The sequence below is a fragment of the Lineus longissimus genome, chromosome 2 (genome assembly GCF_910592395.1).
Source record: "Lineus longissimus chromosome 2, tnLinLong1.2, whole genome shotgun sequence".
Classification (NCBI taxonomy): Eukaryota; Metazoa; Nemertea; class Pilidiophora; order Heteronemertea; family Lineidae; genus Lineus; species Lineus longissimus.
Window position 1 is genome coordinate 10,325,885 of NC_088309.1, and position 14,300 is coordinate 10,340,184.

The 14,300-nt window shown below is 40.8% G+C and overlaps 2 protein-coding genes and 1 long non-coding RNA gene across 8 annotated transcripts; all 3 read right to left on the bottom strand.

Annotated features, from left to right (window-relative positions):
• Window positions 1-2,675: 2,675 nt before the first annotated feature.
• Window positions 2,676-4,014, bottom strand: LOC135483133 (uncharacterized). Its single transcript, XR_010446298.1, has 3 exons — window positions 3,981-4,014; window positions 3,409-3,640; window positions 2,676-2,758 (listed from the first exon to the last, which is right to left on the bottom strand). It is a non-coding gene; the product is annotated as an uncharacterized LOC135483133 (long non-coding RNA).
• A 3,304-nt stretch (window positions 4,015-7,318) lies between these two features.
• LOC135482592 (nucleoside diphosphate-linked moiety X motif 6-like) lies at window positions 7,319-14,237 on the bottom strand. 6 transcript variants are annotated; one of them, XM_064762760.1, is made up of 8 exons: window positions 14,151-14,231; window positions 12,497-12,599; window positions 10,280-10,419; window positions 10,031-10,122; window positions 9,529-9,634; window positions 9,045-9,149; window positions 8,686-8,888; window positions 7,319-8,143 (listed from the first exon to the last, which is right to left on the bottom strand). In XM_064762760.1, the coding sequence occupies exons 3-8, from the start codon at window positions 10,401-10,403 to the stop codon at window positions 7,946-7,948; spliced, it is 828 nt and encodes a 275-aa protein (XP_064618830.1). In that variant the 5' UTR covers window positions 10,404-10,419; window positions 12,497-12,599; window positions 14,151-14,231; the 3' UTR covers window positions 7,319-7,945. The 6 variants fall into 6 exon arrangements, with proteins under 6 accessions (XP_064618830.1, XP_064618828.1, XP_064618829.1 ...); XM_064762758.1 differs by having other exon boundaries at window positions 14,111-14,230; XM_064762759.1 differs by lacking the exon at window positions 14,151-14,231 and adding an exon at window positions 13,850-14,104.
• LOC135499502 (mitochondrial translation release factor in rescue-like) lies at window positions 11,508-12,218 on the bottom strand. Its single transcript, XM_064790286.1, has 2 exons — window positions 12,072-12,218; window positions 11,508-11,714 (listed from the first exon to the last, which is right to left on the bottom strand). The coding sequence occupies exons 1-2, from the start codon at window positions 12,216-12,218 to the stop codon at window positions 11,508-11,510; spliced, it is 354 nt and encodes a 117-aa protein (XP_064646356.1).
• Window positions 14,238-14,300: the final 63 nt, after the last annotated feature.

The window sequence follows — 14,300 nt, forward strand, 5'->3', positions numbered from 1 at the left end:
GCACTTCGGAACATGCGTACATTTACTAGAGTATCTGCATCATAGGTTGTGACACCGTCTCAGGCAAAATAGGCGCATGGCCCAGGTTGGTTTCATGGCATGGACCATTTGGGCAACCACCCGAGCTGGGACAATGTCACAATCTGCATGCAAGGCATCATCACTGGTGCAATATAGATTATTTTGAAGGTTGGTGTAGGCACCCGTGGCTTGGATGTGACTCCTGGAGTATCCCGACAGGTTGTGACATTGTCCAGGCAATACAAACATTTGGCAGAGATTTCTTGAAAGGTCAGACATCTTGGCAGACCACTGAAATTATCAGGCATATATAGCCAAGCAATTTAAAAACACCTATTTATAACCAATTCAGGAGTGGAGCATACATTTTTTGGGCATTCTACATCGAAATTGCAAGGCAAACCTTGCAGTATTCTTTAGGTAGACTTTCTCTGGAGCGCCAGCCAGTCAAAGAAATTATTTCTTTGACCGTTTACTCAAATAGGGACGCAGAGACAATGGCTGCTGTCCTTGCAAAGCATTTGGCTGAAATGAGACCTGTAATTTTATTTCTTTTGCAGCTCCAATCCTGCAATGTTATGCCATACACTTAAGCAAACCAAATGACAATAAATTTTATTCCAATGAATACAAATGAATAAAAGGCACTAATTTTTAAATCACATCCAGAGCTGGAACAACAAAGTTGCACCTAGGATGATGCAATCTCATGTTAAGGCGAATTTCTGAGAACTTCTCACCTACATTTGCCAAGGACAAAAGTAGCAACACAAATTTACAACAAACTTCACAATCTTAGTAAGTGATCAGTGCTTTTTCTCAAAACTCCAAATCTTGCCAAGGACAAAAGGCCCAATGAATGTTATGCATAACAAGCAACGCTAATTTACAAATGGCATAAAGAGTTAAAAGTTTTGGGGGAACTCCAAATCAACTATCTCAGGAAGGTGCTAATGCAACTACATGTAATTGCATGGCTTTTAAAATAGAAAACAAACCAGAGTTATCACTAAACCAGAGTGGACTACTCAGAAAGACCACTGTTGATTAACATCGGTATATGTGTCCTTGCACAAGAAAACTAGCTCTAGAACTAACTATCACAAGAAATCCAGCTACACTCTTTCCCTTCGTCAAGGAGGATGAACAGGTTTAGTGAGAAGTTAACCTATCATCCAGATGGCAGATAATACAGTTCTGATTGTAGTACGAAGTCCTTCATCATGTCCTTCGTGCTCACAATGTCTTGCACGCTGACTGAGACTTATTTCTGAGAACATCTCGCCTACATTTTGCCAACTACAAAAGGGGCAACACAAATTACAACAAATTTACACCAATAAATTTCACAATCTACAATAAGTGGTCAGTGCTTTTTCTCACAGCTTCAAATCTTGCTGAGGACGAAAGGCCCAATGATTTTGATATATAACAAGCAACGCTAATTTACAAACGGCATGAAAGAGTTAACAGTTTGGGGGGAACTCCACATAACTGTCAGGTAATCACTCTCTGAACTGATGACAATCAGACTAGCCGGAAATTTTCATTATTGACCACTCCTCATTGAAAACGAATCCAACAGAAATGGGGTCATTGTATACAGTGGAACTGCGTTACCCCTACGAGAAGCTCAACGTCCATCACTAGCAGCTAAGATATTTGTGCGTACCGGTTTGACTACAGACTGAAGTTGACGATGTACTCCTGACGGAGCCATTGGGTGCTTTGCCTGCTCATTGACCGAGGCATGGTGACCAAGGAGACAGTGACCGGGTTGGCACTAGCTGATCAACGGACATATCCACAGGGCGGCAATTCGCATCTTCTCATCTTTTCTCAGTACTGCCTATTCACGTGGAACAAGTTTTACAAGGAACCCTTCTCCTTACGTAGCGTGGGGTACCAACCCACCGCAGATTCAGGATCGTGCAATGGTTTCCAAATAGCCTCCACCCGACTCGACCGATTGTGGTATCCATTCGCAATAGGCTTAACCTCCATCCTGCCCCTTTGAGGTCACCATCTCTCAGGCGCTAACAAAGGAGCAATCAGGTCTTAAATTTTGGCAAAAGGAGTGGACGATAATGACACTTTCCGACCAATCAGAGTGTTACCAGTTCAGAGCGCAATCACCTGACAGTTATATAGCGTTACACCAAAATGCTAACAATTCATTACATTTGTAAAAAGGTGTTGATGATTTCATCACATTCAGTGGACCCAGTCCAACCATCTCAAGAAAGTTCAATGCAACAAATCACATGGCTTTTAAATCAAACGAGTCACTTCACCACCTGAGCTAATCCACAGTTATAACTAAACTACAGCGGCTAGAATACCAGAATGAGAAGGATGCTGGTTTGCCTCAGTCTTAGAAAGATCACTGTTGGTTATACGTCGGTGTCTGCATCCTTGAACAAGAAACTTAAAGTCTAGAACTAACTAACAAGAAATCTAGCTGCATTCTTTCCCTCTCTCCAGGAGGTGTTTTAAGGCTCTCTGAGAGTAAACCTTCTATCCAGGAGGCGAACAATCCATTTAATTCTGTTTGTAGTACAGCAGAATTCAACTTATACTGGAAAACCTTTAGGCCTACACTGAAAACAAGCAATTCTTTGCTGTAAAATTGAATTTCCAGGTATTTTTGTTGCCATCGCAGTCCTTCATCATGCCCTCATGCTCTCAATGTTTTTGCACGTTCCTTACCATCCAAGGAAATGCGTGTGAACCAATGCTGAAATAATGATAATGACACTCAGATTACGAGTAAAACAAAACATAAGTTTAGCTCGATTTTCTTTCAGATGTGAAATTCAATGATCTCATCTTGCACAGGTTTTGATTCAGTCCATCTTGCCCACTGTCTAGATATCCCTGAAGAAATATAAGCCTTATACAGTGGAGCCTTCTTTTCCTTCTAATCTTGAATTAACCAAGCGCGCCTTTCAGGGCATCATCCAAAGTAGAAAACTTCAACATGAACTGATGTTTGTCCTTCATTTATAATGTTCACAAGATTTTTGCTGCCATATCAGATGCTAGACTCGCCCTGTTGACTACTGGTAGGCAATTTTGAAGAGACCCAGTCCTGGCATTCTGGATGTGACCTTGTCCTCAAAAGAACCATTTCAGTTGAATGGACTGAATGATATCAAAACAACACATAATCTTTTTCTGTGCAACGCTGCCATCATAAAGATGACCTGTTCAGAGTTTCAGTCACACGAAGTAGGTAAATCCTGATATTGCCCGAGTTTATTAAACAGATTGGCTGGACAAGACCTAGGGATCATTCTAGTATGTTCCATGGAGTTGCTTCCCAATGTAAGTAGGCTACAGCATATATAATCACATACCATATACAAGTTCAACCTCCCCACCAACCTTGTATTCTGACAGAATCCTCCCATTGTTGCTGTCCTGCTGATCTCCAGTTCGAATGGTGTTGCCGCCGGGGTCAGTAAATCTTGGTGAGAGGTTGGCGGTGGTACGGGTGGGACCTGCAACCCTCGGTAGTGAACTAAGCCTAAACTTGTTAACCAGTAGGACCAAGGTGCTGTACTATCCTTGATCAGCTGCACTATTGTCCTGTCTCGATCATCATCACGTTGAGGTACTGGAAAGGATCACAATTTTCATTAGATTTTTTGTTCTTAATGATAAATCCATAGTGATATGAAAGGGTCAGCATAAACTTCAATTTTCCCCATCTAGATATTCATCTGAAGATGAAGACATCTGGCCAATACAAAGCCTTTGCAGAAACAGCTACCATCAAATCACTCTGAAGTGCACCATAAAATAACTGTCATGTTGACTAAAATTGTCCTCAGCAATTAAAAACAGTGACCATCTGCAGGTAATGGTGTTTACAGACTTTCTGCAGGCTTTAAATGCTTTCTGGCCTCCTATTTCTCAAGATTAATAAATCAGCCGCTGGGTAAGTCTGGCACAACCTCAAATTCTGTTTACTGCGAGGACGTCCTCAGCCCATCCACCACCAGCAGCAGACATTCCCGGTGTTAGGTTAGAAGCGTCTCCGAGCATCCTGTGATGGCTTCCCTGGGGCAATGTGACAGATGCAGCGCCAATCTTGGACCTCAGCTGAAAAAGGAGCATAAATTTGTATGCCATTAGACACGAAATTCTCTGTCACTTGACATCATGAAGCTTCCATCCTTTCGTTGACTGGCTGTTGATATTTCATTGTAGCAAGATTGCCTAGCTGAGGTGGCTACTTGGTACATATTCATATACGGCAAGGCTGTTTTAGAGCCCTCCTCCTCGTCTTCCGACAATTCAAAAACTTTAGTCGACAGCTTAATTTTGTCATTGTCAACTATAACAAGTGTAATGACTGGCATCGCTAAGTCGGCCGCTCGACTGCATTGGATCAGAGGCAAGGACTTTTCAAACTGCAAACTTACAGCAGAATGAACTCTGTCACAAAAAAACTGACAAGAAACTTAATGCCTCGGAGGCACGCAGGTCTCCACCCCTTTGGTTGACAGTTTGTCTATGGACACTTAGCCACGCCAAACCAAACTGTTCCGTCTACTTCTACTGTAGTACGAGTCTCCCTTGGACAGCCTCGGGGACACCACTCCCGCTGATCAAACCCAGGCTTTCTACTGCAGTGGTTCTGTTTCTTCAATGATCTTGAAACCAGGCTGAAAAAGAACTCGAACCATTAAGTTTTTCGTAGGATATAACACAAAAAGATTCTTAATTTCTTCAATATCCTGAAGCATTCATCATCTTGCTGACTGGTTCACAATTATAGTAAAGTAGTCTAGTTGAGAAGGTCAACTTGTAGCCATGTGGCATGGCAAGATGCCATCACCCCTGTTAATAGATCATTATCCTCTGTCTTTGTGGTCATCACTTATTACTGGTCTCTCAATGACCAAAGAATGTGGTGTTGGGCTGCTGTATAGTCATGGTCTTCTGGTTCTTGGCACAACCTCAGACCATTTCCCTCTGCTGTCAAGCTTTCAGTATCACAAGTCATAGGATGGACATAGCTGTAGGCCTCTATTTTACTGATCTTTATCACTAACAAACTAACTTTTACTGTATATACTCCCTCAACCATGTGCTGACAAAGTCCCTCAGATGCAGTGGCCGACAGACGATGGATTCTTCACTAGAACAGGACCTTCCATCTAAGATTGAGAATGAAGATGATGGGTCGTCAAACTACCTCATGAAACCAGGCTGAAAAAGAAGGCAAACAGTTAAAGATAATGCATCAATTTGTAATAATCACAATTCTGGGGGAATTCTCCCCATAATCCTCAAGCACCGTACTCAGCCCAACCTTGTAAGAATGAGGCAGGTACTCTTACACTTCCTGTTGGCCAATAGTTCACTACTGTCCTCGTTGTATGCATCCTGTAGTAGCTGGCCACTAAACTTATTCAAACTTGTTCATACTGACAAATTTTTAGTTCAATCTTTAAAGGGTTGACCATGTACCGCCATTTTGGCTAGAACATGAAATCATAAAGCTATTAGAACTCCTTCAAAACGTAGTGAAACACTGGAGGCTGTTCTCTGGAAAGCAAAGAACAGACTCCAGCCCTTAAAATGAGCATAATCTACGTTTTGAAAGAGTTCTAATTGCTTTTAGGATTTGGAGGTCTAGCCGAAATGGCAGTACCTATGGTCAACCCTTGGCTTAAGTGTCTTATTTACTCCCACCATGGGCCTTAGAATTTCTCCCTCCTGATTTTGTAATGATTAGCCATAGGAGTACACCTTTTAAATCTCGATAACTCCTCTTGATAAATTCGCACTAATGTTTTCATTATTAACCCCTCTTCTGAACTCGACATCCATTCCAATGCACGCACAATGCACATGGCATAGCACATGGTCAGCACTGAGGCATTCGCAATGGCCACCGAGACATTGTATTCCGTTATCTCGCCCATTATTTTTTGGTGCACGTTTTTCATTCGAAAAACGCTCATATTTTTAATAAATCTAGTTCACCAGACGTAGAAATACGCATAGAACACAAATATCTGAATCAGGCAACTCGACCAGGATGCTGAAACTCCCAATCGACATTTTTTTGGAAGAGAGTGAACGCCCATTTGTCAAAAATGTAGGCGCCAGAACAATTTTTTATGCACTGCACAAAACTCATGAAATACTGCATCAAAAGTGGAATAAACGGGTGAAAATCTATGTATGTTTGAGCTATGATATCTTATCTATCGACTTACCACCCAAAAAGTCTTTACTTGCGTAAAGAAACGAAAAACGGAAGGTTTTTTTAGGAGAAATTTTGAAGCCCCCGCTCAGTGAGTTTACCACGTTGCAGACGATCATTGTTGGGTGGTGCTAAAATGTGGATTCCGAAAACGAATTGTGCTTTTGTCCTTACGCAAGCCGCTCTCCTGCAATCGAAAGGATGTTAGTAGGATCAGTCGGAGACCCACAGTGGCCATCAAAAACCAGTGCAGGATCTTGGGGTAAGAACAGAATCCTGGTCAAGGACTGAACTTTTGGTGCACTTTTCAGTAGGGGACAGTCGGTTTGGTTGTGACATCCCCTGGCGGGGAGGGGTATCCTACAAATCGGAAGTACGTGCATGTGTTAGTGCTTAGTACATACTCTCCGAAGACAGTCACAACCCTAAAAAAATTTAGGGAAAGCTCACATATCCAATCCAATATGATATGATGTGATTGACGTTGTGGAACTCCACTGCTCCAAATCTGTCCTCAGTTATGAAGGCATTCAAATATTTCGAAATCTTTTAGGGGAATGCCCACAAACTGACAATCACTTAGCATTCACTCCAACATATGATTGTGACAATGAATGTCTATGGGGCCGGATTGCTCTGAAACAGTCCTCAGATTCAGTGGTGAAGACATTCAATATGATTGTGACATTGTCTTGGAAACATGATTGGTACATAACTGTTCATCACTCCGCTAGGATAAATATTCACAAGTTCACACCGAGTGACACTGGCCACACTTGCTAGGGTCAGATTGTGATATTATTTCGTCATTGCTCCAAAACTACCCCCAGGTGTGAAGACATCAATCTCCATGGAAAGTCCACCAACATTTGCCCCGATATGGTTGGATTGTGCCTGGTCAATGGGATACCATTGCTTAAACACCATATTTGAATGTACTTATGATCGCACAGGGACATACTCCAATAGGACAGCTGTATATTGGTGAAAAGACCATTACAACCTTTGTTTTTCATCTTGCTCCAAAGGTGTCCAATAGTTCAACAAGATAAAGTAAAACTAAGTATCTACCCATTCTTTTACTACATTTTATTAATATATGATCAGTTGACATTCATTCAATAAATATACATGTGCATGTAAAAATCAAAGTGATGAAATAAAGGATTTTATTACTATGACTATAAAGTAATCTCATACCCACTTCCATTATTTTGGCAGGGGACAATTTTTAAAATTTCCATGCATGGGAGTACACAATAAACCCTGTTGGCATTAAATTTTATCACAAATTTCACATGGAATTACATGGAATTACATGCCACATCCCTGAGATGAGGAAATATTTAGCCCAGAACTCTTGACAAGTCATAGCACTGCTGGTGATATGCAATTACATGTACCTATAAAAACATTTCAACCCCCAGTCTCTGAATATTTCAAAGAGTCATTCCTATTGCAATTCTGGCCTATACAATAACTACATTATAGTAAACCCTGCAAATATTGGACTCAACTAGACGAAGATTATTTGTCCGTTGGATATTAAAAGCAACACATTGAACTTGGAAAATCTGGTTAAAAAGATTTCAATATGCAACGTTTACTGGTACCAAGATTCGGTAGACTAAGAGGTGTTGTTTTTACCATAGGAGTTCATCTCCAACAAATAACAGACTGAAGTGACTAGTAACTGAATCATCAGGTCAGTGCATCACACTTATTCGCCTCATTGTTCTTGATCTCTGATGCCCTATACATCAGATTGTGTCCCTTCTTTGTAAAGTTTAATACGTCATGTTTGGATAAAGAGTAACCATTTGCCTTGTAATCTTTATAAGCCTCTATTACAAACTTGTTCACAGCAGATGTTTCTTCATCATGATACCACTCATCAATCTGGAGAGAAAGAGAGAGAGAGACATGAAATCAAAATTTGTGGTGGACAAATGACCTGGTCCCATTTTGATTAGGCTTCCAAGGTAGCCTAGTCCTTAAGACAGGAGATCTTTGTGTTTCATCATGTACATGTAGACTTGCCAGAGTCACTGAGACAGTCCACACACACTGTGCCCAGATTTAACACCCTGGCCTGCTTCTAAGGTCTAGGCTTTCCCAGTCTTTTATTTCAGAGACAATATGTGGGCATATTCATTTCATCACAAAACTATACATGTAGTTGTCATGACGAGTCTCCTTTCGATAACCGTTTATACTGTTAAAACATTGGCCAAATGAGTAGATCATTCATTCTGAACACAGTATTTGCATAATCATCAGTTGTCATGGTGTGCAAAAGATCCGGAATTCATAATTTTTTTTATGGGGCATATCTTAATATGTCAGCATCTCATTTGCAGTTCATTTGCATCATAATACTACCTCAACTGGAAAATAACATTATTTTCATCAATCCCACTAAACAAGTAATAAGCACTTACATCAATCCACTTGCAATCGGCTATCTCCATTGCACACATGTTGATCTCCTCTGTGATTGGCTCAAGCAGACAAATAAAGTAGAGATCGGATGTGCCAAATCGGTAATTGTGCTGATGACGAAATGACAGCAGTGACACAAATTTACAACGGATGCCAGTTTCCTCAAATGTTTCTCTAATGGCAGCGTCACCTATTTCTTCACCTGAAAGAGGAATTGAACAGTAATTTCTGCTGCAGCATCAGGGATAAGACAGGCAGTACACAGAAATGTACATAATGGTACAGTTTATCAAGACAAGTAAAATGTTGAAGGGACAAGTTTTGAAAACTTACAGGTTGGTAAGTGGTGTCAACTCACCATCATTTGAATGCCCTCCTGGTAATTTCCAGTGCACCTTATGGAAGAATCTTTCAGTGACAACTAGGACTTGACCTTTGTCATTAACTGCCATACCAGCTGCTCCTGTTGCCAGTGGGAAATGATAAAAAAATTGTAAATAAAAACAACAGGTTCCCTACCAGACAATGAGACTGGCCCTGGATGTACCTGGTCACATTCTCCAAGACTGCATCCTCCATGTTGCTCAAGGAACCAAGTATGCCCAGAAAATTGGCAACAAAGCCAAACTCTGGCCCTATAAGAGGGAACTAGGGTGAACTTTAGACTTTATAAAACCAGATTAGCAGACACATTTAAACTACTGCCCGACACGAAGGAGAAGATACACGCTGTTGATGCCTAAGGGACAGTTTCTTGTCTATTTTGTGAAGAAGCTGTTCACAACGGAATTGCACTATTACCACCACTGTGACTAGTTCTGAAACTCATGTTTCTCGCCTACCTAGATACTGATTAGCATAACCTGGCAAAGAGTTAGGCTCCGACTCAGACAACCACTGGTTCATCAGGATATACCCTGGTTGTGCATGGTGGAAGTCAAACCCATTCTGTAGATAGTAAAAGAAAACAGATTGTAAGATAATGAAAGTGAACAAATATCCCACAATATTCTTGCAGAAACTATAACTTTGATTGTATATCTATAAACATACCGGATAGAACTAGCAAATGTCGTCATTACATGTAGGCAAATCAACCTCATCATATTCATGCAGCCGAACTTATTGTTCTATGTTCAGATATGAGTTATTGATCAATAAGCTGTTATCATTACAATGCTTTAAAATGGCAAGGACACATCCTAGTGATGTGTGCAAATGCAAGGAATGAGAGATTAGTGGAGCTTTTATTGCCTCTGAAATAGGGGTATGAGAAGGCTTTTGACCCACATGAAGGAACCGTACAAGGAGTGAATGATAATGAGAAGAGCTACTATTACTAACCTCAACACAAATATGGACTAATGACGAAGATTCTTTTTCAATTTCTATCCATAACCCTCTTACACCTGATTCGCGCCAGTGAACCAGTGACGCTGAAAGAGAGTGTTTTCATTAAATCAGACAATATTTTGACAAATACCAGGATTATACAAATTTGGAGATGCAGCACTGGCAACAAAATGGAGTAGGGAGAATCACAATGCCAAATATGCTATGTCGAGAATACAAATAGTCTATTCTGCAAGTTACCTTTTAATCTGTCAGCAAACTCCTTATCACTTTGATGATCCAGTTTCCTTGTTATTAAGGTGATCCCTCCAAATTTGTCCTTCTTGCCCTTCAGCAGTTTACAACCGTCTTCAGACTCTTCCATCGTGACCTCTTACTCCCTGCAAGAAACAAACATAAATACATGTTGAACAGAGGTCGAGATAAAAGTGACTAAAACCAAGGGATGTTATAAATGCTGCTTTCTTTAAGATCTGTCATGTCTGTGCAAGAGGCCCCTATAATAGAATTGTAATGTTTTACATCATATCAAGCAACGAATCTATATAGAACCTGGTGCTCTATCATCATTTATGCCAAGTCATTCAACCCCTTACCATTTATCGTAGCTGCAAGGACTCCCTGAAATGTTTGTTCTTGAAATGGCGTAGAGTTAACTTACAATGCACTCCCTCACCCTCATCAGGCAAATGGTCCAAACTATTATTCCCAACCCTTTGATTGCTGGTTCCATTCCTCTTATAGATTCAACATCTATACAATGTGGTATTAGCAGCAGTTTATTAACAACTATTGGTATCAATGAGTAATCTATTATTTATTACCGTACTCACTAAGAGTGATGAATTTACAGAGACACGAAGTGCAGTAACATATTATCTTTTGTCCTGGATCAAGCACACATCACAATTGGCCTCACTGCCTTATTAAACCATTGTTTATAGTAGAAACAATTACATCATCGAAGCAATTACAGCATCTAAACCTCCATTGAAAACAGTAGTATCAAGGGCCAGCGTGAATAACACATGAGAATATAACTGTTGTAATTATGCATAACTGGTGGTATCATCTTTAGAGCTAAAACTATCACTAGTACCAGCTTCCACGTTCAGAAGCAAAGTTTTAAGTTGGTTTGGATGGAAAAGACAGGTATAATCACTCCCAACAGTTGTGTAAACAGGGCATTTAAAAACCACATTTGTAACAGTTTTGTTATGCTAATATTGGGGAGGGGTCAGCTGGACACAAGGAAGCATTGACCTTTTCAGCAACACAGTTCAGTATTATAAGTGAGATGGTCCCCAAGTATTTGTTAGAGTGTTTAGATATCCTCTTTTTTAGACTCAGAAGTGTCAATCTGGAGCCCAGGTACCATTTTTAGTGTCATCAATCCATCAACTGAATCACACACTTTAAGGTTCTTTGGAAGAGGCTCATTTCATCACAAATATTACATTATCCATCATCAATCCAAACCTTCCCTTTCTTTGAATGCCTTCTTTTTCTCTAGACGTAATTTAGCACGACGTTTCTTTTCATCACGAATTTTAGATTGTTCCTTTTGTTCCTGCACCAACTGACTATTTTCGCCATTGTAATGCCAATCCAACTTTTCTTGCATCCTCAACCGAGCCCTCTTTTGGTTGTCATACAAAGACCTCGTTTCATGGCACTGAAAGAAAAAATAGGTTGTTTTGAAAATAACAAAGCTATCTGCCGTGATCTAGATCAAATCCATTATCATACTACCCTTACAGGATGGATTTCAACCTGTATCTGTAAATAATTCAACAATAGGTCTAAACTGGAGACACTTACTCTCCCAAGTTAACAGTAGTACCGATTTACAACTGAAGAACAAAAAAACATGCGATTCGATTGAAGGTATTCACGATTGGAAAGTATGGATTAGAGAATTATACTTCCCAAATAATTCTCTGGCCAATGCTCATTTTGCCGATTATGTACATGTTATTGCAACCCTGGCCTCCATAGCCAGCCATACCCTTATTTCCAAGACAGACCTCACCTTTATCACAATGCCTGTTGGTAGATGTTTGAGCACCACACAGTTTGCCGTCCGGTTCACAGACTGTCCACCAGGGCCGCTTCCACGAACGAACATTTCCTCAAGATCAGCTTCATTCAGATTAGGGTACGTGTGCTTGCAACGCATCGGTGCAAATCCAAGTTTGGTAAATGGCCTCCAAGGTAAATTTTCCTCAACACTGGCAGTGATATTCCAGGTATGAATTCCAAAGTGCTGAGATTGAAGTTTACTTTGGCAGAAGCGATAGCAAAATGTTTTCTTCACAGACTTGGACAGACTTGATGCTTCATGTTTCATCAAAGTTTTCATTGGTAGGCCAAGACATGTTGGAGTTTTGACACTTTTTAAAATGGAAAAACACACAGCACCAATCATTTTGGAAATAATGTCATCAATCAACTGGCCTGAACTTATCTTTCTCAGGCTGGCTTATCTTCAACACTTTATATCTTTTTCCCTATTTTCAGCTGCACCAGACCTTCATGAAGAGACAATTCTCATCCTGATCTGTAGAAGGTAAGAACAGAAAAGACTCAATTTTTTAGCTTATCAGTTTAATTCTGACATAAAGAGTTACATTACAATACATAGAAATTCACAATGTACAAAACACCATTAAGACAGTGCTGTGCCCGTGGGACAGCCATCTTTACAACAGTCAGCACTATGACTGTCAACCATTTCATCACTAATAGTGGGTTGAGGAGGATTGATAGCTACATGTAGGGAGAGGGACTATAGATCCATGCACTTGATTGGGACCAACGTTTACGAAAACGTCGCATCACGTCACGTTAAACTAATGTAAAATGCATGGTGACGTGACGACGGCCAACACTACGTCATGTAAACGATGTTCCCAATCAAGTGCATGAATCTATAGCTACCTGATACTGATGGTATCAGGCTGTTTCGCTACATTGCCAGTTCGCTACCAGTCGTTTCGCTACATGTGGCGGTCGTTTCGCTACATGGTAGGTCGTTTCGCTACATGGGTGGAGTCGTTTCGCTACATGGGTGGAGTCGTTTCGCTACATGATGGGTACGGTCGTTTCGCTACATGGAGGACGTTTCGCTACATGGGTGGAGTCGTTTCGCTACATGGATGTAGGTAATTTCGCTACATCGTAGGTCGTGATCACTAAATGACAAGTAAAAATAGAATCAGACCATATAGAAACATGTGGTCTGATTCTATTTTTACTTGTCATTTAGTGATCACGCGTCCAACCTCGTATGCAGGGTAATGTGGCTTTCTCATTGGTCGAACGTTAATTTTGTTCACAGGCACTTATAAGGCACTTGAGCGCAACGCAGTATTTCTCTGAAGGAGAAAAGCTTGATGGGTTATATCCGGTACGCGCGAGACTACCGCAAAGACTTATGGGTACGTACCGCCAGCTCCCCCGGTCTGTACATCTTGATTGTAGTATACTCGAGCATTTTTTCCCTAAATTCACAACAAATATTTAGCCCGGAGTTTAGCACAAACTTGAAAAAATAATGACTCCACCCATGTAGCGAAACGACCTACGATGTAGCGAAATTACCTACATCCATGTAGCGAAACGACTCCACCCATGTAGCGAAACGTCCTCCATGTAGCGAAACGACCGTACCCATCATGTAGCGAAACGACTCCACCCATGTAGCGAAACGACCTACCATGTAGCGAAACGACCGCCACATGTAGCGAAACGACTGGTAGCGAACTGGCAATGTAGCGAAACAGCCTGATACCATACTGATAGACATACCTTTTTACACCAGGCCCAAACAAACCTAAATATAGGCACAACGAACAAAAGATCTTGTGGTGTGCGACCATGCGGTCTTTTGTTTGCTGCTTGTTTGTTGTGGCCAGCAGTGGCTTCCTCCGCCTGGTGTGAGGGCCTCTATGACCTTTGGCCAGGGATTGCCTTGTTGCCTTTAGGCCAAAGGCCCTGTCGAAATATGGGTACCCAACATTTTTGTGTTCTTTCACGCCAAATTCTACTTTAAAGCATAATGACAATTACCTAATACTATTCTCCTATATTCATATACACTTTCACTAACATTGCATTGGCGATATTTCATGAAGGACAGTGATTTTCGACGTTTTAGAGTGACCTAATTGAAGACAAACCTAAAGCAAGCAGGTCAAGGTCAATTTTCTTTCGGCTGGGTATAAAATGTAAAATAAATATTTGTTGTAGGTTATGTGGC